At 36.0% G+C, this 27,571-nt stretch overlaps 2 protein-coding genes across 2 annotated transcripts in view; one reads left to right on the top strand and one right to left on the bottom strand.

Annotated features, from left to right (window-relative positions):
• The first annotated feature begins 1,652 nt into the window (after nucleotides 1-1,652).
• On the top strand, nucleotides 1,653-13,884 carry LOC140139751 (uncharacterized). The gene is made up of 4 exons (XM_072161459.1): nucleotides 1,653-1,917; nucleotides 10,721-10,806; nucleotides 11,418-11,552; nucleotides 12,187-13,884. Exons 1-4 carry the CDS (start codon nucleotides 1,893-1,895, stop codon nucleotides 12,337-12,339), a joined length of 399 nt encoding a protein of 132 aa, XP_072017560.1. The 5' UTR covers nucleotides 1,653-1,892; the 3' UTR covers nucleotides 12,340-13,884.
• An 11,215-nt stretch (nucleotides 13,885-25,099) lies between these two features.
• The window catches only part of LOC140139752 (plastin-2-like), a 73,273-nt gene continuing 70,801 nt past the window's right edge, over nucleotides 25,100-27,571 (bottom strand). Inside the window, exons 12-14 of the mRNA XM_072161460.1 lie at nucleotides 27,429-27,553; nucleotides 26,084-26,230; nucleotides 25,100-25,344 (exon numbers count right to left, since the gene is read on the bottom strand). Coding sequence (XP_072017561.1) covers nucleotides 25,171-25,344; nucleotides 26,084-26,230; nucleotides 27,429-27,553 — 446 coding nt within the window. The 3' untranslated portion in view covers nucleotides 25,100-25,170. The remainder of the gene's footprint in view (nucleotides 25,345-26,083; nucleotides 26,231-27,428; nucleotides 27,554-27,571) is intronic.

A 27,571-nucleotide genomic window follows, 5' to 3' on the forward strand; every position in this document is an offset into this window, starting at 1 on the left:
ATAATACGATCTGGTCCATGGGGGCCAAAGGCGGTAAATGTGACATTGAGATAAACATGATAAAGGCAAAAATATGGAGTAAAAAACAATCAAATACACAAAATACGCATCACAGAGCTTCAGAACTTCAGAACTAAGTATGCTAGACCTTTGATGTTTTAGTATATGATCGCCTGTTGTTTGTTTAAGGTAATATTATAGTAACTCAATTAACAAAAATGACTCATTTGGCCCCCATGGAGCAGATCATGTCACATAATTGTGTATGGTCAGATTTTTTTCTGAGGGGATATGTGTCTTTTTCTTTTTCTCCCCAACGTTTTGCTGTTGTTGCCAATGCGTATCTGTGAAAAACTTGCTAAAAACTGGGAACCTTAGACCTACCTGATTTACCGCCAGGAAAGTTGTTGCTGATATGCGCCGTGAACCAAGTTGCTGGATAAATAAAATGAACAAGAAATTATCAAATTGTTATGCGCCCTCATTGTGGCACGCCTTTTAAAGCACTTGAAATGAAGTGGTGGCGCTAGTAATACGAGCGTTTATTGCTTTTGATTTTCAACAACCTATCTTGATGCATTTGAAATTGAATAGCTGACAGGCCCGTACGCAATGGCGAGAGGGGGGGTGCGGCTGAAATTTGCAAAAGTATACAAAAAGTTCCAAAATATCTCAATCTGTGAGCGTAGCGGCGGGCGTAGCGGGCTGAAAATCAGGTTTTTTACGCTTTTTTGGTCAAAAAGGTCCAAATTTGGGGAAGAAAGTCCACTTTTCACAAAATTGCCGCCTCCCCCTTGAAAAAAGTCCAACTTTTAAAAATCAGCACCCCCCCCCCCAAAAAAAACCTGCTTACGTGCCTAATAGCTGATATTTTTATTTTAACTCATATATAGTGTATACTATTTACTTTTTATAGATATACCGGTACCGGTATATAATATTTTCCTACATCCTTTTTATAGAAATGGTGCCCCATGCCCAAAATATCTGTGCCAAAAATCACTTACCCCCCCCTTTTCAACCTCTTTTTCAACCTGCCAAAAATCGTTTGCCCCCCCCCCTTTCGACCTGCCAAAATATGCTTGCCCCCCTACCCCTCCTGCCAAAAAAACTTTGCCGCCCCCCCCCCATCTTATAATCCCACCTAATACTGAGTAGGTAGCTGTAGGTCTAGCTCTCCCCACAACCCCTAACACCTTTTGCCCAAATTGCACACCCACACCAAGCCAGGCAAGCACACTCATCCACAACAAACAACACTTGCAATAAAAGTATCAAACCCATTCTACCTAAAATGATCTGAGTGAAACAGGTGCGATTAATAATAATATTGATAAATAATAATTTCATGTTTATATTTTGACCCAAATATTTTTGATATGTACCGTACTAAAATTGTAAAATGAACATATACCAAAAAAATGGAAATTTGCGATTGTAAATATTATCCCTACTAACTAATATAGAATATAGAATAGCCTCAGTTTAAGCATATTTTTCAATAATTGTATTTTTTATTTTGTCAATATTCAAAATTAATACAAATATCTGGGAAATGACGTCAAGTACTGCAAACAATTGAACAACCGAGGGAACCACATAAACAATTGTTTTGTCATTTATTATTTCAGCGTGACCCAGCGTTCACAATACATTGTTGTCAATGCCACACATTTTCATTGCCATAGTCATTGCCAAAAGCTCAAGCCTTTGCGACAGGTGATACATGCCTGTTAAGCTACATAATATTGCTGGGTCCTATTTCATTGTGTGCTACTTGATACACAGCCAGCCGACCAAAAGAAGGTGTTTGGAAATGTGTACGAAGGAATTTTAAGGAATAATTTTATATATCAGAAATGTGCAACAGATGACTGTTCAAGTTTTAAGCTATGGCGATGGCGGCGACTTTTCATAGTAAGTAAAAAAATCATTTTAATAATATATCGGCCTACAATATCAATAGTTTTTATAGTGTGATATTCGATGATGGGTTGAACGTACGCATTTAGTATTATGGCGCATTTTATAGGATTTATACATGTACGATGAAAAACTCCTGGGTAAAACTCCCAACAGTACTATATCTCGAGTAGGCCTGATCATAATATTAGAATATTATTACAGCGACATATTATTTAAAAAAATATTAAGTTCATGGGTTTGTTGGTTGTTTTCAATGTGTAATCTCCCCGGAAAATTTTTAATATAGGGGGGGGGGGGGCATCAGCTCAGATAGGCCTTCTCCTAGGTTCGAAACGCGCTGAGGGGGTGGGTGCGGGGTGGAAGCTTTTTAAAATGCATGCACTTTTTATGAATATCTTAAATTATGATTTTGATACTTTAAAATTATGAATGTTACCTTAAAATAATGAATTTTACCCTAAAATTGTGAATTTTACGGTGAATTTATTGATATAGGGGCTTGTGTGTAGCCCCCCCCCCCCCTCCCCAACATTACTGGGGGTGCAGGGCCACTGATTAGGCTAATAGAACTAAGGTAAAGTTCTTTTGCTGTCCTGTATGTAGAACTTAAATAGTTTAACAACAAAAAAGGGGTTTTAAAAGTAGAGGTCAGAAAGAACCATTTTAGACATGAAAAGGGGTACCGGTACTGCAAAGGCCAGAAAGAACCATTGTGTAATTTCCTAGAACTCTTAGGATTTTAGAGACTATCTCATTCTAAAATTATGGGATGAAAAAAGTTGGAGGATTAAGATGATTCTTTAGCCATGAATACAAGATCTTGATGTTTTCGTTAATTTCAATTCATTTAATTTTAAACTTAATGTTAATTTAAATAGTAATATGCCAATTAAACCAAGGAAATTTTACTGGTAGGTCTACCATAATTTAATGTCGCACTGGCCATTGTACTTCGTTGAATGGATGCCGTTGATAATTGTATTCGATGGAAATCATTTCAGATTAAAGAAGCACATACATACATACATAAATAAATAAATAAATAAATAAATAAATAAATAAATAAATAAATAAATAAATAAATAAATAAATAAATAAATAAATAAATAAATAAATAAATAAATAAATAAATAAATAAATAATTAATTAATTAATTAGAAATATTTTATCTAGGTCTAATAGAAGAATAAATAAATATTTTTCCCAGGCCGTTACAATAAATTAGACATTTTATTTCCAAGAAGCTCCCTTTTGGAATTTTTTTGGCAGAATCGGACAATATCATTTATTGCATTGCAGTAATAATTGACTGGTTCAATACCCACAATAATTATTATAGGCCTATATGAATTGCCTCCTGGCAAATATTAATCGGGACATAAAAGAAAACCACGATAATTATATATTATTTGCATTTATGACAAAGGTTTTGCGATAAAGAACCAATGGCCTTAAGCGAAACCGACGAAACAACTTTTTTCAGCTTATTATTCGGTTTGCTTTGTTTGAATTTCTTCTTTACTTTTACTGATACCAGCAAATGTTCTTAAACTCTTTATTAAAAAAAAACCCGTTTTAATCACTTTAATGTCGGGTTATACAAAGGTCGTGAATATGTTTTGTAAAATGTTTTGGGCAAACGTTTCTGCAAAATATTTTTGTCAACAGTTAAATAACTTTATGTTAGAATGTTTTGCATCACGTTTTCAAAAAATGTTTTCTGAATATTCTTAAAACGTACCCTTTATAACCCGACATTTAAACCTTTTCTGTAAAACATTTTGTGTTTGCGGGGTATATATATATGTACATACCGTTTATTGTTGTAATTTAAAACAAAACTAACACAAGTACACAGACCCGGGACACAAACAAACAAACAAACAAAGCAGTATACAACAATCGAAAACGAGATAGAAAGGAAACAGGCAAGCAATCAAGGAGCTGTGCACATCAACTAAAATCAAGTTGTTGTTTTTTCAATTGAATATAGTAGGCCTACTCTCTAAATGTAAAAGAGTGAAAAACCCACTCCCCAAAAAGAGTGATTCACTTATATTATAAGACCACTCAAAAAAGAGTGAAATGTGTTTTTAACTTTAAAGCCACTCTAAAAAGAGTAAAACCCACTCTAAAAGAGTGAATTTTAACTCTTTCAAAGAGTTAAATGAAGGAAAACGTGTTGTCCTTCATTTAACTCCTTGAACGAGTTGAAATTCACTCTTCTAGAATGGTTTTCACTCTTTTACATTTAGAGATTTATACTAGCTGCCTTCAAGTATCAGGCCACTTTCTATGAGGATCGGTTTTCGCTTCAAGCCTGGAAAACCAGCGGGATATTAATACGAGATAACCAGGGTTATACCCTCGTATGACATTAGCCAGAAATAAGAACCTGTTCTTTCAGTTCATGTTCTGACGTATGGGAAGAGGCAGGTTAACATTATACATAACATGAATGACCCATTGCACAGCCCTTAAAATCAAAACTAAGTTTCTTCACATCGTATTTTGGGGATGGCTTTGGGGGCGCCAGGCCCCTTCCCCCGGGTAAAAGCGGGGGAGGGGCGGCGAAAAAGGGGCGGCAGAAAAAGAAGGGGTGGCCAAAACAGTTAACAGAAAAAACAGTCAAAGAAAAAAGGGCGGAAATTTTTCAAAAATGTTTGAAAAAATTTCTTTATTTAAGTTGCTAGCGCTTTTTTTACCACTGAAAAAAAAATTGGGTCAACCTTTTCGGGATGTTGAGGGGGCGGCGGGGTAGGAGCGGCCACGAACGCCATTGATATATGTTTTATATTTGGTATTGGTGAAAATATTTTTGATAACATTTAAAGGTCTGGGTTAAATATAAACGGTCTTGAAGACATTTTAAAGCGTTTTGAAAAAATCTATAACGAGATTTCAAAACATGTTTTCAATATTGCAAACTACTTTTTTGGCAAACATTCTTGCAAAATATTTTGTCAACCCTTAATAACATTATCTTTGAATATTTTGGATTAAGTTTTCGAAAATGTTTTCAGAATGTTATTGAAACGTTACACATTTAAACACGGACAGGGCCAAAAATCTTTGCTCCCACTGTTTGTACACATGCCAGATTTTTATTGCGTAATACCGAAACGCCGGTGCCAAATTGCCCAAATATCTTTGCCAAAATCGCTCCCCAAGCCCTTTCAAGCTGCCTGAAATCCCCCCCCCCCTTTTTTTAGCCTACCAAAACTCTGTGCCCTTATAATTCACCACCCCGGGTTCCACATAATTATTGCACCACCCCTTATTACGTATGCTATAGGCCTACAACGAAATAATTATATTCATGTCATAGAAATATGGAAAAGGCCCACATTTACAAGGGATATTCTGAAGTATACACGATATTAAAACAATAGGCATTCCCAAACTCTACAGGGACGAGTTGAACTTGAACCTCGGATACGATTTCATTATCATCTCTGCGTGATTAACGGTCTTGTCGTATACAAGTTCATATACGTGCTATGGGTCATGAAATATGCTAAGGAACCCTCAAGGAAGGAAAATACCTGGAGAAAATAATGCCAATTTAAAGTCCGTGTACATTTCAGAAGTAACATAACAGGACATTAATGTTATCGTTAAGGGGTGGGGTATGAACGTTTGGACAGTATTTATTGTGGGACATTGGAGCACATCAGACATATCGAATTGCATTCTGAATACGAAGAATGTCCTTCTGATATCAAATAATTTTGATTTTTTGAAATTCGCAATGTAATACACATTTTTGATATTTAACAGTAGGCCTACTCGAAGTAAACTTAATAAATCTGATGATTTAGGCCTATACTTAAAGTGTGACCTTTCGTATTGAAGATATGGATTTTCCCCCAAAACACACAAAAAACCAGGTCTTTTTTTTTTTTTTAGGGGGGGGGAATCCATATCTTCAATATGAAAGGTCAAAATTTTCAATTGATCGTCGTCTTTTCCTTCCAGCTACATACACTTTAAGAATATATCATTAGATTTATAAAATTGACTTCGAGGACTGTTATATTAAAAATGTGAAAAATATCCAATTTTATTAATTTGTCATAGGGGAGAGCGGGGAGTGTTCGCCCTAGGGGCAGGTTCGCCCACCCCTTGTTTCTCAGCACTACGGCTAGCAGGGAATTTGGTGATGGCAAAATTAGGTGACATAGGTCATTATAAACTTCTCATATTAGCTACGCGACATATAGGGAAGTGTTCATCGAACTGCAGCCAAAACAACAAAATTACACCAAAACGTAATTTTTTCTTGCTTTCATAATGTTGTATTATCATTGATACATAAATACAGATGGTTTTAATGGAAATCTGTATCGGGAACATATGGGATTTGTCAAAGATTTAATGCAGTTATAAACTCCTTATTCGATTTGTGTTTTGCATACCCCGAAGAAAATACAAAAATGTGCACAAGGGGCTCGTTCGCCCTTTTGAGGATGGGGAATGTTCGCCCTATATCTTCCCCGGGCGGACTTACCCCAAACTGGAGGGCGGACCTGCCCCATCAGCGTATTATGCAAAATATTGATAATTAAACCATTAAACAAGGTAAAACTACTGAAAACATGTTTTTTTAAAGTTATGTGATATCGGTATTACTCATACCACCGTTTATGTCCTAATCCATTTCTCCCCGAAGTTGTAAACATGATACGTTTAAGCTCACTTTGGACCCCTACATTTTACCCTGACCCGACCCCTGCAACAAATTTAGTGACTCCTCAGAAGAGAATGAATGCCCTGTATACTCTTGCTAAATGTTTGCATTGAATATGTTATTGTTATGCAATGTTTAAACCTTTTTTGTGATTAGGGTGAACTTACCCCACCATATGGGCGAACCTGCCCCAAGTTCGCCACTTTGCAAAACTTTTTTGTTTGCTCTATCCTGTTGCTATTGTAAGGCCTATAGTTCTGGGATTGTGGCAGTATATAGCTAAGACATAGGGCTTTCACATGGGCTAATCAGGTCATCCCTAACCTTAAAATTGACATCGCTAGGCTGGTCAGAAAAAAATAGGGCGAACACTCCCCGCTCTCCCCTAAACTTTGTATTATATCGTGAATTTCAACAAATGAAAATTATTTAATATCAGAAAGACATTCTTCGTATTCAGAATGCAATAATCGATATGTCTAATGTGATCTCATGTCCCACAAAAAATAATGTCGAAACGCTCAAAACACTCATTCCAGATCCCTTAATGTTATTTTATAAAGCCTAATTTACATGGGGACTTTACCCTTGCCTACATAATAACCATAAATTTTATTTTGATGGATTACTTGCCCTGGCGATGCAATTTACATGGGGACATAGAGTCCAGCAATTATGACCTCAATCAACTATATCTGGGGCCCCCTATGTGACCTATAAAACTATAACCAGGTAAATACATAACAAAAGTGTGCAAAAGCCATCAACATACCAGAGAAAACTCTCTGGAGAGTGTATACTGTCCTGAAAAAATAGCCCCGGTTCTATTTTGAGGAAACTATGAAAGGTCAGAGGTCCAGGAGCATTGCCTGGCAAAATTACCAATATACACGGGGACTCTCCCTTGCTGGAAATAAATTTCAAGCAATAGAGTCTCCATGTAAATTACGCTTAAAACCCAAAAGGTAGGCCTACGTTAATAAATCACATGTATGTCAGTTTTGTTGTAAAAACATGAGGTCTATAATTGGCATAAAGCAAAAGCAAAGCGCAGTGATTTATAGTGCGCTATACGCACACAGGCACAACGCCTAGACGTTGATCCACAAGCCTCAGCACACTTTACAGGTTGTCGCTGACCACTACGGCCCGCATCATTCCACAAAACATTAAACAACAATTCAGGGACTTTGCTGCTTCAAGAGCGCACACCCTAGACATTCCACAAATAACCATCGCAACCAGGATCAGCTCCCCGAGTTTCGTACGGGCATATATGAAGAGTTTGTTTCCAAATCGCGCTAAATCCAATAGCTGCCGTGTGTTACATTTTCTGGTAGGCCTATATTTTAACATTTTTAAGTTTAAATGACATTAACGATTGGAATGGATGTAACAGTAGGCCTACTCTAGCTTATTTTCTGACTATATTCAACATCATTTTGTCCCCTAAAAATTCTTCAATGCAAAGTTTTAATATGGCTGCCATTGGATTTAGCTTGATATCTTATATGCACCTTTGCGTCGTCACTTAAGTTGCGAAATGTAGGGCCTACAGAAATCTCAGTGTCACATTTTTGAGAATATATGCCACGGTGTGACATTTTAAGAAATTATAGGCACCTGTGTATGCGACGTTGTATGCGTTTTTGTATTCTGATAAAATTTTTTAAACATAATAGGGGAGAGCGGGGAGTGTTCGCCCTATTTTTTTCTGACCAGCCTAGCGATGTCAATTTTAAGGTTAGGGATGACCTGATTAGCCCATGTGAAAGCCCTATGTCTTAGCTATATACGGCTACAATCCCAGAACTATAGGCCTTACAATAGCAACAGGATAGAGCAAACAAAAACGTTTTGCAAAGTGGCGAACTTGCCCCATATTGGGGCAGGTTCGCCCATATGGTGGGGTAAGTTCACCCTAATCACAAAAAAAAAGATTTAAACATTGCATAACAATAACATATTCAATGCAAACATTTTAATAGCAAGAGTATACAGGGCATTCATTCTCTTCTGGGGAGTCACTAAATGTGTTGCATGGGTCGGGTTAGGGGTCCAAAGTGAGCTTAAACGTATCATGTTTACAACTTCGGGGAGATTATGGATTAGGACATAAACGGTGGTATGAGTAATACTGATACCACATAACTTTAAAAAACATGCTTTTCAGTAGTTTTACCTTGTTTAATGGTATAATTATTAATATTTTGCATAATACGCTAATGGGGCAGGTCCGCCCTCCAGTTTGGGGTAAGTCCGCCTGGGAAGATATAGGGCGAACATGCCCCATCCTCAAAGGGCGAACGTGCCCTTGTGCACATTTTTGTATTTTCTTCAGGGTATGCAAAATACAAATCGAATAAGGAGTTTATAACTGCATTAAATCTTTGAGAAATCCCATATGTTCCCAACACAGATTTCCATTAAAACCATCTGTATTTATGTATCAATGATAATACAACATTATTAATGCAACAAAAAATTACGTTTTGGTGTAATTTTTTTTTGTTTTGGCTGCAGTTCGATGAAAACGTCCCTATATGTCGCGTAGCTAATATGAGAAGTTTATAATGACCTATGTCACCTAATTTTGCCATCACCAAATCCCCCGATAGCCGTAGTGCTGAGAAACAAGGGGTGGGCGAACCTGCCCCTAGGGCGAACACTCCCCGCTCTCCCCTACCGTTTAACTTGATATCAGTAAACCAGCTTTCATCTTACTAATTAAATTAAATGGACCCATTCAAATAATATAAAAGTGTTTATATATTTGTAATGTGCAAGGTAAGACGAACAATTTGATATATCACTCATGAAAATCCGACGTATTTGAAAATTTGACCCCATTTGACCTTTGAGTGACCTTTCGTCATTATCTCCATAACCATACGTCTAACATAATAGCAAAGTAGGCCCCTATATATATTCAGAATCCTTACAACGTAACGAGTAATTTGATATACATGGTTGATCATTTTGATCATTTTGAAATTTTGACCCCTACTTGATACGTAACCCCTACAGGGAAGGGGTCAAATGCCTAAAAATTTTACCAATCGTCCCTATAAATGACTTCAAAACCACCAATAACTCATTTTCGCCAAAATGGTGGTTGAGTACTTTTTCCACTAAGGTCTTCAATTATAGGACATTGATGCACATGTGTGAATTTTATGTAATTTTGCAGTTCCTTCGTTTTTACAATCTGATTAACATTTTTCAAACATAATATCGTTAACGTGACATTCATGAACCAGGTGTATAGGCTACTTTCATCGAGCTGGACAGTAGCTAAGTAAAAATAATGACAAGTCAATTAAATGGATTTATATATGAAATGAAACCTACCCTTCTAAATAACTCCAACCAATTTATTTTCTGATTAACATTTTTTGAAACATAATACCGTTATGCATATTCGTGGTGTGTACTTTCATCGAGCTGTAGCTATATAAAAAATGACAATAAAAATCGAGTCATTATCAGATTGTGCACTTTCAAAATCTATTATTTTATGTAGCTATATTTCATGATTTAGTTATGCCAAAAAGAAAATATGCGAATGGCGACGAGCCAGTTGGTTTACATGCTCTTTAAATAATCGTGTGCCCAATTATCAAACAACATGGTGTCCTTACGATGATATTACGCCAATATCTGAAAATATTCAAGAAGTTTATTTTGCTTTCTAGCCTATAATTTATTATATTATACAATTTTTTAATTTTTTAAGTTCAAGATTTAAAATTTAACTTGTGGTGTACCCCAAGGGTAAATTCTTGCACCCTGTTATTTATATTATAAATGATAATAAATGCATCAAGGATATCCCATGATGTGCACTTTAATGAGTAAGCCTTATACCAATAGTATAGAGAACACCCCTGATAACACTTAATAGTAAAATTGTTCACTTGATTTGGGTCTCCTTCAATTTGCTTCGTTCTTTTTTTTACCAGCACGCTTTTTGGATTTTTGGCTTGGATGAAGCAGTTGCTTGAGCCTAGTCTAGTCCCATCAGGACCCAAATATGTCTCCGCTCTTAGCAAGCATTACAATCAAACATGATATAATTATAATTTATTCTCGCTTTTCATACAGGTTATAGACTATTTCTTAATGATTCGGAGTTAGCCGGACCACCACCACCACAACCTAAACCGGAAGAAAAAGTTGACACCAAGTCGGTAAGAATTTTTTCCCTTTAAGGCGAGTTACAGATGGCATGACCTAACTCAAATATTGAGACAAATAAAGCTGGCACATTATAAGATGAATGGTATGGGTTCTATTAAGGACATCCCAAGGTTTGATGTAAGGCGTGCATGATTTTCTTAGAAGGCGAAAAAGTCATAAACTTTTGTTTTTTCGTTCTTTCATTAGTTCGTTTTCTTTTTCGTTCTTTCTTCCGTTATAGCGTCCATTCATTAAATGACTGTCATTCTTACTTCCTTCATAATTATCGATTGATCGATCAATCGATTGATTTGTAGATTGTTTGATTGACCGATCGAACTATTGATTGTTGATTGTTTATTTGTATGTTAATTGAATTGTTGATTGATTGGTGGATGGATGCATTAATGAATTGATAGATTGATACAATGCTTGATTCTGTCATAATTCTTCATTTTTTGAATAATCGATCGAAAGATTGATTGATTGATTTATCGGTATGCTGATTGATTGGTTGACTGGTTATGGAACGGTGTACGAGTGTATTGATAAATTTGATAGATTGATAAATGATTGATTGATTGATTGATTGATTATAATGATTGATTGGTTGTCATTCTAGGTTACTCCTGGAACTGTAGTGTGTCGTGTGGCGTCTGAGAATCCATCACCACCCAAAGACTACTGGCTGCGGTCATTGATAGGAACGATTATTTGTCTTCCAGTTGGTGCAGTTGCATTATACAGATCAAATCAAGTAAGCACTTTCATTTGCTTCAGGAGTGAGTGAAAATTGATACTACGTGCAATGGGAGTTAATTAAGAAATATCTGCAAGATATATTTAACAAAATTAGTGAATGTACAGAATTTTTATCAACGAGCACAACGTTAAACAATTTAGGCCTAAATCAATAACATTAACAAAATATATATTGTTTCGACTGAAACATAGCTCAATCCTTATCCTTTTAAGCCATGCTGGTAATAAAAAAGGTTTGGTTACAAAATAAAACGATAGGCTCTTATAAATGCATATACGCACAGTTCACACAGCAAACTATACACAGTCAGTGTTTATACTACACGGTTGAGTGCATAGCATCATAATAGCTGTGTGAGATTTTGCTGGTGACTAGTGGAATATACGGCATCTGTGATTGATTTTTGTCAAACTCGCTTCCTCTAGCAACACCACCTTGTCACAGGTCGATGACCAATTGCCGACAGATCATATTAGACGGCCTGAAGATGCACCTAGGATAAGGTGCGATACTGTAGCCTCTCAAAAACGTGAGTCCAGTTGATCAGTTTCATATATCCAATTTTAATATTACGGTATATTATACCTGGATGAATGACAACCTTCACAATTTCACCTTTTCGTTGCAGGTTTTACCGCTTTTCAAAGCTGGAGACGAAGATAAAGCACAAGTGAACTCAAAATCAGCCAAAAAACTTTCCAGCATTGCAGTGACTTTTGGCATCTGTATGTGGATGTTTATTCTTGTATATCTGTTAATAAGTTTTGAACATCTCATCTGAACGTGTAATGGATGTACACCATGACTTTCGTGGATTAATTATTCGCCTCTGTCCTGCTTTATACGCAGGAACATTACAGTGATGACTTTCTGTTGCAACGCGTGGTGCGTACGTACGTTGGAGGATCTATTCTTGATGTTTAAAAATTACTAAATTTTGCACCAAAATATCATGACTGTTACACAAGAATATGTTCAAAGGAAAATAAAAACTGATATGGTATAGTTAACATGGTTATACTGTAGGCCTGTATTTACCCAACTGGCGACGATTCTTAACCATAGTGCCACTTTGGAATACACCGGCGTATCCAGGATCTCAGAGCTGAGGGCTTCCAGAGTTATGCGAGGGGCTATATAGTAATGGCTAAAATCGCCCAAAACGGCTGAGTTTACGTGATTTTTAACAAAATGCAGGGGATTCAGCCCCCCAAAGCACCCAGACACGCCACTGGAAAAACGTTTTACGTTCGAACGCAGAAGTTACCCGTAGGCTATAACTGAGAAACAATTCAGTGCTTGGATTGTTCGACTGATGCGCTCGGGTAGTCTTATTGGTCTATTGACGACTGTTGAAACGTTTGAATACAGGATGTATCAAAATGATTGGTACCCATCAATTTTCAGTGATTATGGAAAGTACTGCTACATCAAAATGCAACATAGGAGCTATGCCATGAATGCTATGAACGGTCGTAAAGTATAAACCCTGGACATTTCAAGAGGATCTAAATTATGTTGAATATGAAACAAGCTTGTCAACAAACACCAAAAACTAATGGGTACCAATCATTTTGATACAGCCTGTATAATTATTTTGTCAAATGGTGATGTCCAAGTTCTCAGAACATGGAATACAAGAAGTTATAGTTGGTCGTTTTAGTGGGCGTTTTTCCCGTCCTGTTGTTATCCGTTGTCCGCTGCGCTGTGATCAGCTTTGTTTGTTTGCTCTATGGACGTCTTCAGCCATGGACGAGACGCTGTAAAAATTTAACCGCTGCAGGAGACGTTACCGGAAAATAAGCCACGGGTCTGTCTCAACGGGAAACGCCCAAAAGACATCGGACTAGGGTTTTAATTAAAACGTAGCCTTTTTCGGCAAATCCCAAAAGCCTTTGTGGGTAGCCCTAAAATGTCCTCTTTTGACGTCACGTCGATGTGCACATTGTAATATCGAAGCATTTGAAAGCCGTTACTTGAAAGTACGCAGTGTGCAAATCGGTGGGACGACATCATCAGAGGTCTACCCGCAAAGGCTTATGGGAGTTACCGAAGAGGTAATAGAAAAAAATTAATCATTGGGGTGGGGAATCAAAGCAGAGAAAGCCGCAACGAAGCGCTTGTCCCCGGGCGTTTGTCAAAGCCAGATTAAAAAAAACATACTGGAAAACTATGTCGCGGCGACAGACGTTGTGTTTACGGTTCTCCGCAGTGATTTCCGGTTGTCCACTACGACCTTCGGTTGTTTCCCAGGGTTGTTTCCACTCAAATTGTCAGCTTTTTCTCCTAAAATCCGACGTTTTCTCGGTTTTCCGTTGCGACATATGTCGCGTTTTTCCGCAGCGAAGTAGTTATCTTTGTACAGTTCTCCTCCTCGACATTTTAGACGCTGTGGATGATTTTAGCCACTACCGAAATTAGCCGCAGCAGTATGTGCCCGACGTCTTTCGCTCGCTTTTCCGTTACGGCAACGCAAAGCCCAATTTTCCGCCAGTGGTATTTTGCAAGCTTCAAGAAGGAGACCGAAGCCCTAAAGCCTACTTGTAAGATTTCACTGCGGAGAATGGAAAACGCGCAGCGTGTCGCAACGGAATATCGCCCGCAAAGATGTTTGTTTGACTAATTCAAGGCCTTTTAAAACGGACTCTAGCGCGGTGAAATCAAAGTAGTTGGCAAGCTCTATAATACTTTGCTTCAGTTGAAACACGTTAAGCTACAATTTAGAAGTAGTAGATTGTACGATTAAACGTCAAAACCCGGGTCAAAATATAGTCCGATGCTAAATTGCGTGCGTTACCATTGCTTGGGATTTTGTTCGCTTTATCATGTTTAATTGACGTCTGCCGGGGACAGAAGGGAACGAGAAAACTCCCGCAAAATCGACGGACTTTAAATCTCGGCCTTATCGACTATAATCGCGATCCAAATTGACCATAGCAAAACTACTGTATTTTTTCGTTGCAAGTTATGACCATGTGATCATATTAGAATTAATTTCCACTACAAGTATTTTATAAATTATTGGCGCCATTTGTAAATGTATAAAAGTTGTAATATTATGTGAATAAAGTATTTACAGAAAAAAAGGATGTCTTGATCTTAATTTGCTGTTGTTTGTTTACCTGCTTGTATTAAGGAGAATAAATAAAATCGTCCTCTATCCCTCGCACAGTAGATAGCAGTGTGTAGGTATGTGATATCTTCAGTAGATAGCAGTGTGAGACATGTGCTATCTTCAGTAGATAGCAGTGTGTAGATATATGCTATCTCCTGTAGATAACAGTATGTGGACATGTGCTATCTTTAGTAGATATCAGTGTGTAGATATGTGCTATCTTCAGTAGATAGCAGTGTGTAGGTGTATGCTATCTTCGGTAGATAGCAGTGTATGGATATGTGCTATCTTCAATAGATAGCAGTGTGTGGACATGTGATATCTTCAGTAGATAGCAGCTTGTAGATATGTGCTATCTTCAGTAGATAGCGGTGTGGATATGAGCTATCTTCAGTAGATAGCAGTGTGTGGAGATGTGCTATCCTCAGTAGATAGCAGTGTGGGGATGTATGCTATCTTCAGTAGATAGCAGTGTGTAGACATGTGCTATCTTCAGTAGATAATAGTATGTAGATGTATGCTATCTTCAGTAGATAGCAGTGTGTAGATATATGCTATCTTCAGTAGATAGCAGTGCATATATGCTATCTTCGGTAGATAAAAGTATGTAGGTATATGCCATCTTCAGTAGATAGTAGTGTGTAGATATATGCTATCTTCAGTAGATAGCAGTGTGTGGATATGTGCTATCTTCAGTAGATAGCAGTGTGTAGATATATGCTATCTTCAGTAGATAGCAGTGTGTGGATATGTGCTATCTTCAGTAGATAGCAGTGTGTAGATGTATGCTATCTTCAGTAGATAGCAGCTTGTAGACGTGCTATCTTCAGTAGATAGCGGTGTGGATATGAGCTATCTTCAGTAGATAGCAGTGTGTGGAGATGTGCTATCTTCAGTGTGTAGACATGTGCTATCTTCAGTAGATATCATGTGGATATATGCTATCTTCAGTAGATATCATGTGGATATGTTTTCCTGGGCAGATTAAGGTGTTGATTTGTGCTGTCTTCAGTAGATAGTATATATTACACAGGAGTGTTTATATTATTATATTTTGTTATCTTCAGTACAAAGGAGTGTGTGGATATGTGCTTATGATCGTTTATTTCAATTTTACTTTTCTCCTTATAGGCCAGCATAGGTTTTCATGATGTTTTGCATAAACCAATACGAGTTTACACCACGTATATAACGTTTTAACAACATTTTGTGTTTGCAGTATGTTCATCTCATTTTGTACACAAGCAAACAAAGAAAATGTAAAAACGTTATAATCGTGTCATAAACACGTTTTGGTTTTGGTCAAAACATTTTTTATGCCATTGGGTGTCTTTGAGAAAGACAAATGTAAAGTCCTGATGAAGTCAGAGACACAGCTGACGAAAGCTTGACCACTCACATAGGGACTGGCTGCACCAGTACTGTGGTATCTAATGGCATACTGGGAGATATAATATAACTTGCAAATATACTGAGCACAAAAAGTATTTTATCATTCAAAACCAAAGCAATAGCTAAACATTTCGTGATCCACAGCATCATCCCCCCCACTTTTCTCAAAAAAAGTTGAGATTTTTATATCACTGGAAACCTCCGACTACATGTTTATTTACAAAAAATTTCTTGCAGATTAATTCGTTTACCAAAGATATTGTGAAATTTGAATTTCGTTACAACACATTGTCTATGGAGCAGTGTAATACACAAAATCATACATAACTCGCGAACGCAAAATCGGAATCAACTGAAATTTTGGAAATATGCTTTTTTTCGTGGATATCTACAGAAAAATGTAATAAATAGAGGATGCTAGGATCACAAAATACTCCTTTAAATGAAGTAGTCATATACATTGAGTATATTCTTCAACAAATTTTGATACCTCATTCAACATGATGCGATTTTAATTTCCCAAATTGATCAATTCAAATAAAAAAAGAGAGCATTTCAAAAGTGACAAAATTTACAGATTTACTCTCAAAACATGCTAATTATAAGCACGGCAACGAGTTATTAGAATAGCCGGTAGGAATCACCCTGAAGGAGGAATAATAACCCAAATGTGTCACTTTTGAAATGCTCTTTTTCCATTCAATTTGGTATTACATGGGGAAATAAAGTTGGATCGTGCCAAATGAGGTATCAAAATATGCAGAACAAAATTACCTGAGATTCCTTAAGGGGTGGGGTATGAACGTTTGGACAGTATTTATTGTGGGACATTAGAGCACATCAGACATATCGAATTGCATTCTGAATACGAAGAATGTCCTTCTGATATCAAATATTTTTGATTTTTTGAAATTTGCAATGTAATACACATTTTATGGCAAATGATTAAAAATTGATATTTAACACTAACAGTACTCGAAGTATACTTTATAAATCTGATAATTTATAATTGTATGTAGGTGGGATGAAAAGCCGACGATCAATTGAAAATTTTGACCTTTCAGTATTGAAGATATGGATTTTTTCCCAAAACACACAAAAAAATAAGGTCTTTTGGGAAAAAAATCCATATCTTCAATATGAAAGGTCAAAATTTTCAATTGACCGTCGGCTTTTCCTCCCTGCTACATACACTTTAAGAATATGTCATTAGATTTATATAATTTACTTCGAGGACTGTTATATATCAAAAATTTGAAAAATATCAAATTTTTATAATTTGTCATAAAATTTGTATTATATTGTGATTTTCAAAAATGAAAATTATTTGATATCAGAAAGACATGCTTCATATTCAGAATGCAATTCGATAGGTCTGAGGTGCTCTCATGTCCCACAAAAAATACTGTCGAAATGCAATAAACGCTCATTTTAGATCCCTTAAGATATTGCTTTTGTTTTAGGTATTTGGATACTTCTTCTGCTCATTTATATAAAGATTCAAACATCACAAATACGGATATTTCACTTATTTTATTAAGTGTTATCTAATCTTTATTCTTCTTTGCAAACATTCCCATAATTCTAGAGCCAATATTTCTACAGCCTCACCTACAACTACACAGTTCAATTACCTGGGTTTGTATGTTAAATATCAGGACAAAAGTCAAGCACTCTGTGTATTAAAATGCATATTTTACAGTAGAGGCCTCAGTTCCTTCAATGCTGGTTGCTGAACTGTACATGTGTAGATGAGGTTAAGTTTGCCAGCTAGCACTAACAAACAAAATCTGGTTCTTTTGAAGCAATGACAATATTATTTTGCTAATTTTGTGGACTATTTATTTGTTTCAGCACTATATATAAATATATATACGATAGATTATTAATCATTTTTTAACTCCCTAATTTCGACCAAAAATATGCTTTCTGATAATCTGCCAAATTATACAAAGTATTGAAAACCATCTAAAAAATATATTTCGACAAATAATAATGCAAAAATCTGTGAAAAGACTTACTGTGCGGTGCAAGTATACATAATGTGCTAGGCTATGGTACTTTGTGCTCTTTCTGGTCAGTGTTAGTATCCAGACAGGTTCATCGTTTCTTCAATGATTGTTTCTTCAAACACTGTTTCTTCAAATATTGTTTCTTCAAACACTGTTTCTACAAATATTGTTTCTTTGTTTCTTCAAATATTGTTTCTTTGAACACTGTTTCTACAAATATTGTCTCTTTTAACATTGTTTCTTCAAATCAAACACTGTTTCTTAACACAGTGTTTCTTAAAACAGTGTTTCATCAAAAGGGAAATTCCGCTCGTGTGGAGGGGACATCTTCAAAATCAGACTAGATTTCTGAAATCAGAATCTAGAAACACTTAGACTAGTCTAGAACGAAGATTCCTTACAGAAACAAACCAATTTGGAAATCCCCAAGATTGAAACCATAAATACATCATGCCCGATGTGCACATCGAGTGTGCAGTAACTATGTTGGCATCAATTGCAAATGAGTCTATTCCAGTGTAAGAAATATTTCCTTTATGATGGCTTTGATGAAATTTGTATACAAAAAGTAACAATTTTGTGAAGAAATCCAGTGGAACAATCACCATTAGTAACAAGCCTGTCTGGATGTTATTACCCTTCCCATCCTATGCAATCCCAAACATAAAAAAAATCAAATTACAGTACAAACAATTAAGTATTCTTATACATTGCATGCATACATCAAGTATATGTTAGAATAAATTGCTCTATGATAAAAACAATTACGCACTTTTATTTCATCAGACTTGATGTAAACTTGGGACTGAACTCATCAAAAGAAACAAATTGATATATACATTACATCTAGTATATCTTCTATGTGAGTGAAATAAAATAAACTAAAAAATTTGAACTAGATTACCTTTTTAAAGTGCATCATTTGCGTAGAAAGAACATATAGACAGACAAATAGAACAGAAATTTCAGGAAAAAATGCGCAAGACTTGAGCTTCCACCACCAATTAATTGATTGAAAAAATATAGGTATTGGTTATAATTTTCCCTGCTCAAGATGGGCTATAATAAGCCTGTGTGATATAGTCAAACTTATGGCCAGCTTGTAACCGTAGGGCAACTCCACTCAGCAGTTAGATTGCAATTATCCCCTAACAGCTCCCCAATAGCGGTGTGAGGCAAGTTGGGTAAAGTGCAGAAGAAGTTGGCTCTACAGGAATACGAACCCACCATCCCGATATTATGAGTCGAAGCATTAACACATTGCCACCATTCACACTGTGCAACCGTAATAAGAATTACTGATATCACACCAGTCTATGATAGCCCATATTGAAACTAGAGAATTCTAAAACTGAATTTATACTCGGATCGCTTTTGCAGAAAAGCGATTCTCACGCATGCTCAGTGTTTACTTACATTTCCAGAGCGTCAAGCCGATCAATCGATTCAAATCGCTGAGGCAAAAACGATGTCGCTTTTGCAAGTTGAAGAAACCTCAACTTCCCAGTGATATCGCTTGACACGTGAATGCGTCAACCAATCATACACAACCAACTGGATCTATTATTTTGCTAATTAATTTACCTTTCTCGATTATTAACTTTTGGAGATGAATTAATTTAAAGCAATAATTATTGACAGCAACTGATGTTTCAAAATGTATTTTGTGGCATTTAGAATATTTTAATTGTCATCTGCAATCACTATCGCCGTGATAAAATGCAAAAGCGACGAGCGATGCATCGCAAAATTCGGCGATTGCCCATCGCTTTCCAGAAGCGTTTCATCGCAATCGCTCGGCGATTGAGTATAAATTCAGCTTAATAATTGACACACACGTTAAACACTTTTCATATAAATTCATTCTCTCATTTTTGCAAATCACTTTTCAAGTGGCAAGAAGACAATATAACAGTGACAGGATCAGCTAAAAAAATATATGTCACATGTGTTTATTTGGTTACATTATCAAGTGTAAATACACTTACAAATGTTTTAATTTAAACACCTCATCGGTGTTGAAATTTAAACACTTATAAGTGTTCAAATTTTAACACTTTAAAAACTTAGGTGGACGAAGTAGTTCTTTGACAATTTGAATTTTTTTCATAAAATTCCAATACCTTATGATTAAACAGTGATAATTCAAACATACAGAAATAGGTATGTTTTGGCTAAATAGCTATAGAGTAAGTTATTAGCAGGAATTTGACGCAATATACAAAATATTCACATGCAGAATATGCTACAAATTAATTTGAATTGGAAAACTACTGAAGTATATAGGGGACTTAGATGTCAGGGTACTGGATTCTACACATTCCTACTCAAATTAAATATATGACCATCCACGACTAAATCCAGTCTAAAGTCGCATTTTTGAGTGTCTTAGGTTATTAAACAGTTGAAATATCCATTAAACAAGCTTTAAATGATATATCACTAGTCATAACTGCTTAGGAAGTAGGTGCTCAAAAATAAAATTTGCCCTTAAAATTCCGTTGTTTTCTATTGATTTCTGAATGCTTATTGGTCCATATCTCTGAATAAGCACTGGCTACTTTTCACTGGGTTTGTGGTGGATGGTCACATATATAAAAGAGAAGCCCCACTTTGGTCAGTTCAACCCATGTGGAATGTAGAAAAGGTTTCAGTAGTAGTAAGGCTTCTCCTTTATTAAAAAAAAAAGATTTCTGAGATGTACACTGAACAAACAAACATTCTATTTTGATCCCATACTTATGTCATCAACGGTTCATCAAAAAGGTTCTGATATCAGATATATCGTCGTTTGGCAGGAAAAACCTATGTATCATTGGCCCCTGAACATGTTTAAAGCAAAACCTCCTTTGTAACCTGTTGGCAGTTTTGTTTTAAACATGTTCAGGGGCAACAAGCACACAGGAGGTTTTTCCTGCCCAACAACGATATTCAAATCAACTGCAGCTAATAAAACCAAGCACATTGGACTATTCAAATTAAATCCATACATCCCCTTTTGGAAGACATGACCTTATTCTCTCAAACAGGGTGAGTAGACTTCAAATGCAGTCACCCATTCAAGTAACCCCATTTAAAATTCACACCCCCTGTGTCCAAGATTAAAGTCATGTGTTTCATAAGGGGTGTATGGATTTCAACTAGAATAGCCCATGCAATTGACTGTAGGAAGGTGGTAAATGCTTTATTTTATACTGTGTAATTTTCGCGTACAGTTATTTTCACGATTTGGAGTGAGAGACACATTTACGCTTGAATGTTATTTTCGCGATTTCCCAGTCCTTCCCTATACTTGTAATACATTATTGCATATATTCAAAGTGTTATTTTCGTGGTTGGAGCTCTTATCACGAAATTCGCAAAAATAAAACCTTCGTGAAAATTACCACTGATACAGTATCCAACTTCTTGTGAACCTTATGACCTTCAACAGATGATCTCTCATTTACAGTATATTGATAACATATTGATGCTTAATGTTAGATTCCGAGCATTTGAACCGATATTGTGACAAAATTTGCACAAAGTTGAATTCCAGTGTACTTCACAGAAAGTTTGCAAAGGTCTGGAAGAGAGTTACAATTATTTATTAAAGGATTTGGAACCTAGCAGATATACAATCAATGTAACTTAAAATGCAGAAATTGTTTGGGATAACTTGTTTTTTCATAATTAATAATATTGCATGCATATATTCTTTTACACTCAATGTTCATCAATACTCTTCAATTGGAGGGACATTGTACACTTCAAATATTATTTTCAGGAATATTTTTGGAATTTTGATATTGAATCGTGGAATGCGTTTTTTTGCTGCTTGGAATGCTGTTTTAACAGATCATTTCAGCTATGCACATACAAATGGTCCGGATTGATCTAGATTTGGTCTGGATCAAACTTGACTACAAAGACGTAGACTACATAATGTAGGAACATTTGTTGAATGTATGCGATAGAGCTTCATATTAGCCATGTTTACTGTTTCAATTGTCATGAAATGAGGAAACATGCTTCGCATGAGCAACTCGTAATAATGTGTGTTGCACAAATTATTACTTTAGGAATATATTTAATTATTCTCAACAAAATAATTGGTCTAATCGTGGAGTTGAACTTATCCGTTGTTTTTAGGAATGTAAGACAAAAGAAAAGTTTACAAAGATGAATATTTAAGCAGTCATGAACCTACTTATTTCAAAACACAGTTTGATTATCTTTCTACTTAGCATATCATGTGATATTTCTGGGTTATGAAGCAGGATAAAAAATTGGAAATAGTAGTTACCCCAGTGCAGAAAGGTCATATGGAGCTATCCACATGACACAAATGGAACCAAATCAATCCAGATTGGATCCAGATTTATTTGGAGTTATCAGAACTAAATCTACATCCAAGAGAATCATGTGAACATCCCCATTCTCAAACATAATTGCAACATCTAACTCCATAATATAATAAAGTAATACTTGAAAAGGTATAATAACACTTCCGTTACATATATATAAATGAAAGCCTTTCATAATATAGTAAAAGTGGTAATTTTCATGTTTAATTTTTTTGTGCTTTGGCGATTTTGAGTTAATTTCATTGTTTTTGAATTCATGATTTTGAGCCTTCTTGTAGGCTTAGGCATAAAACACATTTATGCGTGTATATTTTCACAGTAGCTGTGTTGATCGTGAAAAGCGTTAAAGTAAATGTTCCACAAAAATTTCCACATTTACAGTAGAATATTTCATAATGTATTTAAATATTGAAAATTTTCTAGTCAAAAAATGTACCAATTTCTACTTCAGTAGTCTATATTCAGTGTTTCTAATCTTAATCATGATTTTTAGTAGAAAAAATTATATCAAACATTTTTTGTTGAGTAAAGTTTATATGTGACTCCTCGCCACAACTGAGCCCGGATGTCGCCAATCATCATTTTGAGATATTCAACCAAAATATTCTGCTTGAAATTAGCTTTAAAATGATGTATATCATGTCTATAGTACTTGACATTTAAGTAGTGAAAAATCAATAAAACAGTCAATAAATCCTTTCTTTCCTATTGTTTATTGTTAAGTTTGATGGAGCATATCTCAATAGTGGCACTGGCGACATCCGGGCTCAGTTGTGGCGAGGAGTCACATATTCTAATGTTCTGAAAATTTAAATCAAACATAAAAAATCAATTCTTCTGTAAGTTTTTATCCCTATATGATGAAACTATGGTAAGCTTACATTATATTCAGTGTTTTCTTGTTGTAACATGAAATGTAACAAAAAGAAAAATATAACATGACAAATGTAATCTTCCAAAGTTAAAAGCACAAAAGGTATGAAAAAATCAAAATTAACTTCATAGAAGTATCTTGCAATCTGCTATTTTAAACTTATGACACACAACCACCCCCATAAATGTAATGCTTTGTTCCTTTTTGCCTTTTGTTTGACTGCTTCATAGCACATTCCATTCCTCAAAACAGGAACTATTATGAAAAGCAAAGCCTTCATAAAAATGTACAATTTGATTCTTTGCTTTATTAGCTTTTAACCCCACAGACACTACCTGCCAATTTATCGGGCTCTAAGATCTATTTTGATTGGTTATAAAGAAGCCTATGTCATATATTAAGCCAATCAGTGACATGTTAAGAATAGTCAGTAGGACTGAATGGCATTAAGCTTATTTGCTAAGAGTTAAAAAAGCTCTATTTTGATTGGTTACTCAGATGATTATATCATGTAATTAACCAATCAGTAGGTCTGTAAGAAAGGCAGTAGTGCCCATGTGGGTTTTTACTACATATGAAATGCTGATGTACAAAATCTGGCTAAATTGTCAACTACTGCAGACACCTGTTAGTTTTAAGTCAAGTCTTGAATACGCTAAGGCTAGCTTAGTGAACTCTTTGAAGACTTGGCAAAAGTCTATGTATATATCGCAGGTACCTACAGTATTCCACAATCACTCCAAAGACATATTTATATGCAAGGTGACATGTAATTTCAAAGTTTCATCTCACTATGGACCACAATGGCCTCATCTCAATGGCATAGTTCAATAACCTCAATTAAACACTCATAGTGCAAAATTTGACCTCAATTTGCAGGGTATGAGTTTTTGTACCCACATTTTCAAAGGTCATGTAAATAATATACAAATGTATTGGGTTTAAAGAACTGTGCCCTGATAGATGAACATGTGGATCCTAGTGTCCTCCCTTAAAGTTAGCTAGCTCTCAATCAATTAAATCTATCTAAAATTGCAAGTTTCTTACTAGTTACTTCAATGCATTTAGCCATTGATGCAATTTTATAATAATGCTGTATATCGTGACGTATTTAACCCTTTGAGCACTACCTGCCGATCTAACATTGCCTCTGATTGGTCAATTACATGATATCTTCACTTTAATCACCAATCAGAATGGAGCTTTGCAAATAATTCACCCTAATTTTTTTGCATGGTGAAATTATTCTAACAATGTTGCTGATTGGTCCAATTGATAATGAAAACTTCTTTTTGGCCAATCTGATTGGTGATTGAAATGAAGATATCATGTAATTGACCAATCAGAGGCAATGTTAGATCGGTAGGTAGTACTCAGGGGTTAAAGGTTAAACTCTTCTATACAATACATCTGAAGGGCTTTGAAAATGGCTGATATATGATGAATGTATCATGGTGGACTGAATCAAAATCTTAGCTGGGATTTGACAAGTGCCCGTCACTGGTGAATGGATACCTAGTTGTCATTTCAAAAGCGCAAATCCCTCCTTATCATGACAATAATATACATTTTCATTTAATTTTTGTACACCAAAATATGCGCTAGGTTTTCTCTGCAGATATACATTTGCACTTACCCTTCAAATAATTTGTTAATTCATCTCTCATATTAATTTGCTAAGTTATTTCATAATATATTTCATCATCATGTGCTTACGGGTTTTATATACATATAATATTTGGGCTGAGTTTTGTTTCTTGTATTATTACAAAATGCACATGTGCATAGTAAGTTGCTTTGTCTTTTAAAAAAATCTGAAGCTTAATCATGCTACTAGATCATGTGACAAGGTCATGTGACTAGGTCATGTGATTTATTCATCTCTAGAGGCGGCTGCTTCCTTAGCTTTGTCTGTTGCCATCAAACACGCAAACACTGTCATCACCATCTTCTGTTTTACCTCTACGATGTCCTCTGGAAGAGCATAGATGGGGGCGCCGATCTTGCGGGCCATTGTGATGGCGTACTTGGCATTGTCAAGTTTATCCTGAGATAATAAATAAACAGTAAGAGATTATCCATGATATTAATCATCATGTGTTAGTGAATCTACCCTAAAACCTTTAATATTAAAAATGGGCATGTATACTGTACTCCCCTAGTTTGCTTGGGCAAAATACAAGCTGTCTGGATGTTCTCTGTCTGCCACCCACACCAGCATTTTGAAAACTAAAAGAAGGTGTTTTTTTTTTCAATTATAACTAAAAAGTTTGTAAAACAGTTGATTCACAAATTTTGTAAACTATGAATGAAATGCCTGTGTTCACATCTTATTAAGTTTCATTGGCAAGATCAATTTGCAGTTTAAAAATGCAGAATAAAAAAAAGAAAAGAAGAAGTGTGATTAAGAGAGTGACAATAGACCTGTATGGTGAGTAAAAGAGATATAACCCAGGGCAGGGGTCCCTGAAGTAGTGACACCTTACCATTTACAAGAAATTGTGCACACACGTTTCAAAATATGCAAATAAGCTACCTAATTAGCATATTTTATCCAATAGAAGTTGAAGACTGCTAAATGCCACCCCTGCATCAAGTCACACTTTAGCAGTTCTGAGAAATTGTGCTCACAAGCTCGGATGAACGGCCTGACTGACGAATAGTCCAACAGCCGGACAACCAGGAAACACAGGTGGGGAGGCATACAAATTGTCCAATGTCTATAAAGCAGCTATAGCAGACAGGCTTTATTGCACAAACCCCATCGATTTGTTTACTCAACTTACCTCAAATGAGTTAGCACCAGCAGTGTAGTTTTCATACTTGACTGAGCCAGGCTGGATGCAGTCCACCAGATCCAATACACAGCGACCATTGGATATTGTCTTGTCTTGGAAGCTTCTAATGCTGGAATCCTTGCCCCCTGCGGTGAGCTGAACAAATAAAAAGGTAAACATGGTGGTAAGTTATACTCAGCAGTAGAACATGATCAAATCAAAGGGCTATTCCACTTGAATTCCATACACCCTATACAAAACATGATGTGGTCTAGTCTTGATTCAAGCCTGTATCCACCTGGGGCCACATACTGTATGTTACGTGCGTATGTAACAGCCGACAACGGTGACTGATTCTATACTGATGGGGGTGCTCAAATATCAATTTGTATATAAATCTCGTGAGATTTCGGATTTTATGTAGACTGTAGGAAATAATGAGCTGACCGAGATCTTGTATGTCATTTACTGTTTGACAACAAACGTAAACACTCGCGCAACAAATAACGTAAACACTTGCGCACGACAACCTTCTCGACCGCAAGATTGACAGCATATGCGTGGTCTAATCATCGTACAACCACCAATGAAAACAGCTTATTTCATCAGTGCATTGGGTCATTTACATACAAACATTAATGAGCTACACAAGTTGTACAAGACGGTCTGCTTCGCAGACCAGAACACGGTTTGTACCATCATAGTGAAGATAAAACTGACAGTGCCAATACCTGTGAGTGCTCGCTACTTCGCTCGCCAATGGTGCGAAATATAAATGATTAGTGCAGAAACTTAGTTGATTTTATTGGCCGTATAAAGCGGCCTGAATTTTAACACTTTCTTTCAATCTCAAAATCAATATTAGCGACATCCGACTCATTTCCCTTGATCGTGTGACATATTAACACGCATCAATCTGGCGGCAAGATTTCATGAATACACGATAGGTGCAGTGCACCTCACAAAACAGGAATTTCTAACAGGTTATACTAGTACCAATGGCACCGGACATGAGGTTAAATTTGCGAAGGCAACGGCCCTAACATGTCAGAAACTATGCATTTTATTATGATGTATTATTGTTAAAGAATGAATGTTTTGAGCAAGTTTCATGTAAATTTTTAAGGTCGTCTTCAGATTTTGTTACTTTCAACTGTTCTTTAGCAATGAAGAATGGAAAATTGAAGTTTGAAAAAGACTTGTGTGTACACATTTACCGCAATTGCAAAACGTTGGGTCATGCGTGCGTTTAATGGTACATGCAACTTTCCCATCCCTAGTTGATCCTATTGTCACTGCCCATAAACAGTAAAAACATATTGGGCAGAGGTTGTCTTTACATAGTGAAACTTACTTTCTCATTGGCCCAAGCGACAACCTTCTCATCGGTGATAGGTGCTGGGTCTTCATCTCCTGAGTCCTTGGCAATCTTCTGAAGGATGCTGAGGGTATAGGCACGCATTAACTGCCATACAATGGCTGAAAGAAACAATAAAA

Source organism: Amphiura filiformis, chromosome 18 (assembly GCF_039555335.1).
Source record: "Amphiura filiformis chromosome 18, Afil_fr2py, whole genome shotgun sequence".
NCBI lineage: Eukaryota > Metazoa > Echinodermata > Ophiuroidea > Amphilepidida > Amphiuridae > Amphiura > Amphiura filiformis.

Excerpts from the sequence above, each read along its gene's own strand:
- LOC140139751 (XM_072161459.1), top strand. The coding sequence starts at position 1,893 with ATGGCGATGGCGGCGACTTTTCATA. Across the intron at positions 1,918-10,720 it reads GATGGCGGCGACTTTTCATA|GTTATAGACTATTTCTTAAT; the intron begins GTAAGTAAAAAA and ends CTTTTCATACAG. Across the intron at positions 11,553-12,186 it reads CATTATACAGATCAAATCAA|GTTTTACCGCTTTTCAAAGC; the intron begins GTAAGCACTTTC and ends TTTTCGTTGCAG.